At 40.5% G+C, this 6,000-nt stretch overlaps 1 protein-coding gene across 6 annotated transcripts in view; it reads left to right on the top strand.

The window, feature by feature from the left end:
• unc5a (unc-5 netrin receptor A) overlaps nucleotides 1–6,000 on the top strand; it is a 168,723-nt gene that overhangs the window by 135,235 nt on the left and 27,488 nt on the right. For 3 of the 6 annotated variants that reach the window (XM_057349912.1, XM_057349914.1, XM_057349916.1), the window contains 4 exons: nucleotides 1,110–1,331; nucleotides 1,966–2,265; nucleotides 4,457–4,544; nucleotides 5,164–5,332. In XM_057349912.1, coding sequence (XP_057205895.1) covers nucleotides 1,110–1,331; nucleotides 1,966–2,265; nucleotides 4,457–4,544; nucleotides 5,164–5,332 — 779 coding nt within the window. The remainder of the gene's footprint in view (nucleotides 1–1,109; nucleotides 1,332–1,965; nucleotides 2,266–4,456; nucleotides 4,545–5,163; nucleotides 5,333–6,000) is intronic. The other 3 variants (XM_057349915.1, XM_057349918.1, XM_057349917.1) reach the window with 1 other exon arrangement.

Here is a 6,000-nt window from a genome sequence, read left to right as displayed (position 1 = left end):
TCTCTCTCTCTCTCTCTCTCTCTCTCTCTCTCTCTCTCTCTCTCTCTCTCTCTCTCTCTCTCTCTCTCTCTCTCTGCAAGTCAGTGTCTTTCAAAATCGCTGTTGTAAATTCGGCAGCAGAATGCTGATGTTGCAAAAGGGCAGCAAACACTCCCATCGTTCTAACTGCAAAACAACCCACTAAAGCACAGATATTATTAGCTTTTTAAGGAGGCTACAACAGGGAATGAGTACATCTATTGAATGCTGTGGCTGTTAATTCACTTAAACATCCTTTTAATGTGAGACATGTCACGTTTAAGTAATTTGGTTGACTAATAATGTTGTGCTTAAAAAACACTTTCTGAATTTGGTTAATGTCAGTGTACATGGAAAATTAGGTTTTTCTTTATATGGCGAGCATTTATCTTGCCTTATTACTTTAGGCTGTTTTAAACCAACATTTCAGGCTATGTTTGTATTGGAATACTAGTTTCTTTCTTTCTTTCTTTCTTCCTTCCTTTCTTTCTGTTTACACTAAGTGAATATGCTATAGGGATATGCTATTTACACAACCGAAAATAGCTGTATTTTCTTTGGATTAAGTAGAAATAGAAGTTAGATGCTATTGGTACTTATAAATAGTGGCAGATAACGTTACTATTTGCACCTCAGTATTTTGTTGTGCATTAAAAATGATGCAATAATAAGAGAGTATAAATCATTATATTTATGAAAATTATTAAAATGATGGCAATTTATTGAGATATTAAAGCCCTACACCTACCCCTAACCTTACCCTTAACCTAAACTTTATGAATAAAAATGAATTTTAAGCTAAATCAATTTTATTGTAAACAAATGCCTTTATGATCTGTAATGTGATAGAAAAAGGTAAAAGAGCATTTTCAGCGAGAGATGGAATAGAACCCCGTTCTCCAGTGCCAAAGCTATACAGACTTTACACCTTACGCCAATGGAGTCCAGTCATATATTGGTGGGCGGAGCTAGTGCAAATAGCCTCTGCCAACAAGGCGGGCTATTTGTACTCAGTGTAAATCGACACTCCATTATTAAATGTAAATACATTGTAAGTTTAAATGACATTTTCTCTCTCTCTCTCTGCACAGCTGCATCAGGTGCTGAGGATGTGGCCCTGTACGTGGGCATCGTGGCAGTTGCCCTGTGTCTCACCCTGCTGTTGATCATCCTGGTGCTGGTGTACCGCAGAAAGAAGGAAGGTCTGGATGCAGATGTGGCCGACTCTTCCATTCTCACCACTGGCTTCCAGCCCATGGGCATCAAGCCCACCAAGCCAGGTGTGTGGGCACCGCGCAGGGCAGCTCGCAGCAGTAGGCTATTGTTTCTCTACACTATCCTCCCCTCGTCACGGTCTTTCATCCATTCATCCCCGCACCCATGTTCCTGTGCCACCTGTGGTTGCTGCCCACAGTCTTGTAAACGTGTTTGTGTACGTGTAGCATTTAAATGGAGGTTATCATAGTTGGTGTGCCATCGTCACAGTTACACATTTACTGGAATGTTTTTAATATATATTTAAAGATAGATGTGAGAGAATTTCTACTTGCCCACCTTTAACCGTGGGAAGTTATTTAGTAAAAGTAACATTACGTGGATTTTTACTGCTCATCCTGCGAAACCTGTTAAATGTTTATTTACGACAAAATGAGAACAGCTCAAAATATGGAGATGAATTAAGCCACACAGAAACGGCTTTATTTACAGTGTAAAAAATTCAACCGTGACTGCCGAGCTTTCTTTAAACGCTGTATGGAATTGATTGCGCCTGCTAAAGAGGAGGAGAAGGCATTGATTTATTTACGAGCGAGTCTCTCTCAGCGCCGAAGGCCCGGCTACATCCATGGATGTGTGCGTTCACGCAGAATATCAATTTGTGCCGCGCACTTTTAACCAGCGTGACCTTTAAAGAGTTTTTCACTTGTTTTTTTCTCCCTGTTTATACAGAAAACTCTCATTTGCTCACAATCCAGCCGGATTTGACCACCACCACCACGAGCTATCAGGGAACTCTGCGTTCCCGTAACGAAGTCGGCGGAAAGTTCTCCATGAGCAACGGCCCACTTCTGGAGCCCCTTCCCAACGGCTCCCACACGCTACATAATGGAAAGCTGCCCAGTGACCCCAACGCCTTCATGGATCGCCTTTCTTCTCAGACGTATTTCAAAACGCTACCGAGAGACAATGTCAACACCTCGTATGGCACGTTCAATTTCCTGGGTGGCCGTCTCACCCTTCCCAACACTGGTAAGATTTTAAGACTCAACAGTAAACAGTACACTGGGTATAAAGGGTCGTTTTTTTCTTCACGTTTAGGCAAGATTGTTGCGAATCAGCTCTGGAGCTTTGTTAAACTGCAACGTTATTATACCGACACGGCCTGAAATCGAGGGGCGAGGTGATCCAATTACACGGTAATCCAAGCAGTTTTATGTAAATTGGGACGCAAGCTATCGAGAACACCTGCTCAAATGCTTTTTTTAAAGTAACAAGGCAAAGCAAAGAACCGCTTCCATTTATACAGCAATGATTGTGTTATGACAAAGATGACCATTTTCTTCTTAGACGAAAATAGCTGTAATTGGGGAACGTCCTGTTTTATTTTCCCTTTCTCCGTTTGATGAATACCTCACCGCATCCTTCGCCGGCTGAGTCAGTGGCTTAGTTGCAAGTCGTGGCGCTGTAAGCCGATATGCAGCGTGCACATGCACAGTGCCTGCAACCCTATCTACTCCAAGGACACCACCAGAGTATATTCAAAGCAATTAGGCTTCTTAATAACAGACAGACGGTTCATCAGCCCGTCACATTATGAATCATTTGTGGTCAAAGAGACGGCTCAGAAGACGATGGAAATGAAACAACCAGGGCTCCCTGAGCTGAGGACATTGTCCTTAGAAATGCAATGGCTGTCTGTGGCCATTGTTGTGGATAAACCTGTTGTGGGCAGGTGTTTTGAGGACGTTTCGCAGATAATGCATTTAGAAGAGCCTATTTATAAGTTTGTAAGATGTAATTACAACCCAGTGTTTTTGGTCAAGGTTTTGGCTGGTTAGTGTCAGCAGTCTGCCCCTGCTGGTAGATTTTGTAACTACACCTTACGCAGCCAAAAAGCATTTACTTCATTGACTGGTATTCAAAAGCAGCCTTGTATTATGACGAAATATAATTCTCTCAAAAATAATTTATTGTATTACATTAGATCAGTGGTTCTCAAACTGGGGGCCATGGCCCCTTGGGGGGCCCCAAGATGGATCCATTTCATGAAATATTGAAATTTGTCATATATTTTATGTAATCACACATCAGAAACATAAGACCACTAAACAAAATAATTAATGTTTCTGCATTGTATAACTTAATGTGTTTTTGGTTTAATTAAAATTCTAAATTTAAGATTATAAGTCTTTATTTGGGGTGTCGCAAAGAAATGGGCCTTACAACGAAAAACTTTGAGAACCACTGCATTAGTTGCTTTACATTAGATTCTCCAGTGTGTGTTTTATCATCTGCAAGTTGTAATATAAAGTGATCAGTCACATTTATTTACAGCTCAGGTGATGAAACAACATTCAGATAGTGTGTACCCTCCAGGGCTGATTATTTTTTTAAGGATGCGCTTTACAGTGAGTGTGTAATTTATGCTTTACATATTAATTATAATATCACTTTAAACTAGATTTGGGAATCGGATACTTGATATAAAATGAACATTTAAATTTCTCCTATCAGCTCCTGTGTGCACATTTTCAGAAATGCGCATGTGTTAAGTTGTGATCATATTTTACTGTAGTAAACAAAGTTTAACTATGGTATTTGTAATAAAGCACAGTAACCACAAAAGTACAATACTTTCACTGTAGTAACTACAGGTTTACCATGATATTTGTAGACAAACGATGGTAATACAGATTGTAATAAATCTGACAAAATGTGTGTGTGCTCAAAATGGAGCTCATTTATTTACAGTATATCTGTATGTAAAGCAAATCAGTCAATAAGCAGACAAAATGACCATACACCATTATCGAAATTGATAAGCGGAATCGGAATTAGAATTGGAATTGATAACATTGAAACGATACCCAACCCTATTTAAAACTGAGATTTGCAGTGAAGATTATTATTAAAGAAAAAAACTTAATTATAACCAAAAGCAATTTGCCAGTAATTAAAACATTATGGTGTTGATATGATTCTGATATGACTTTACAACACTAATTGCATTCCCCATTTGCTTCCTGTTTCTTTTTCTATCTCTTGTTTTGCAATGATAATGTAAAAGTTTTAAAGGCAGATGGCACCGTTGACCTTGGCCGTGGATTTGCTGAGAATTAACCGCATTTAGTTTTGTCACATAATGATCCGCAGTGACAAAAGCAGCATTCACACAGAACAAATGATCCTACCTTTTCTTTTTTGTCCCTATTTGCATTAGGAATCAGTCTGCTCATCCCGCCGGAGGCCATTCCCAGAGGGAAGATTTATGAGATTTATCTCACCATTCAGAAGAAGGAAGATATGAGGTAGGTCCCTGGAACCAATCTGCGGATCTGCCTCGCAAAGAAAAGAAGCACAGTGTGAATCAGATTTTAAAAAAGCTGGCAGGGAGCGCTGAGCATAATTGAAGTCAATCTCCATGCGCTGGTGTGCGTGATTTTTGTGTGTGGATGTGTGTGTGCGGTCACTTCATGCATCTTGATGTGTTGGATTGCGGTCCGATTGGTTATGCACATTACATTTACACTCGGCCACATAAATTTGCCTCTGCAAAATGTAAATATATTCGTTTTTTCATCTGATCAGTAAAATGCATGAAGTGACCGAGTGTAAGTACCCTCAAATGCAGACATGAGCGATTAAAGGATTGTTTGTGCGTGTCTGTTACATGTAAATGTTCTCATGTTTTCCTCTTTCTGTCGGAGTAAAGCGGCAGGTCTGGCCATTTTCAACACATGCATTCATACCCTGTTAACAGCGTTCTCGCTCCTGGTCTTGAATGCAGATAGTAAAAAGTCAGATCAGCGCACCGGTGGCCTGATTAATAGAGGAACCTTGTCTCGTAAAAGGTTTTGGTCTGTGCTTGACATTGGTCGTCCATTCAGGGCCCTTTGGCTAAATACTTGACCGTTTGCTCCTCTCTAGGTTGCCCCTGGCTGGTTGCCAGACGCTGCTAAGCCCCGTGGTGAGCTGCGGGCCGCCCGGTGTGATGCTCACCCGGCCGGTCATCCTCAGCATGGACCACTGCTTCGATGCCTGCCTGGAGAACTGGGCCATCCGTCTGAAGAAGCAGTCCTATGAAGGAAGTTGGGAGGTGAGGGTTTGTATATATTTGTGTGGATTTAAAGGGATAGTAAAGGGATAGTTCACCCAAATATTACAATTGGTTCATTTACACACCCTCAAGTCATTCCAGTCTTGTATGACTTTATTTAATCTGCAGAACACTAAAGAAGATATTTGGAAGAATATAGATAACCAAACAACACTGGCAACCATTGACTTCCATTGTATGGATGCAGAACCGCTAAGACATTTCTCAAAATATATTTTTTTGTGAATAAATAAGTGTGAATAGGTAATGGCAGATTTTTATTTTGATGAAGTGTCCCTTTAAATCGCAGGTTTGAACCCCAAATGCCTTTTTGCATTTATTTTTACATGCAACCATCGTAGTGCCTTTTGCGATGTTTAAATCTTTTGTGTGATTTGTTCCTCACTTTAATTAGCATTCACTGGCATGTAGGTGTTGTCGGCTAATGAATTCATGCTGTTCGTTCACCTTTCTTACCCTTTCTCATCTCTACCTCACTCTCTCGCATCATCCCGCCATTGAATTCAGCGTCTTACAGAGCCAAATGGGCTGCATCGTCATAATCATTTCAAATAGTCTCTCAGACAATAAAACTCTCAAGTGTTTCCATCCGCGTACCCCTCATTTCACCTCATCTCTCATACCTGCACATTTAATCTCTGTTTAAT

This window comes from Triplophysa rosa, linkage group LG13 (assembly GCF_024868665.1).
Source record: "Triplophysa rosa linkage group LG13, Trosa_1v2, whole genome shotgun sequence".
Lineage (NCBI taxonomy): Eukaryota > Metazoa > Chordata > Actinopteri > Cypriniformes > Nemacheilidae > Triplophysa > Triplophysa rosa.
The sequence above is the reverse complement of the archived record's forward strand: the minus strand, read 5'-3'. Positions and strand labels throughout refer to the sequence as shown.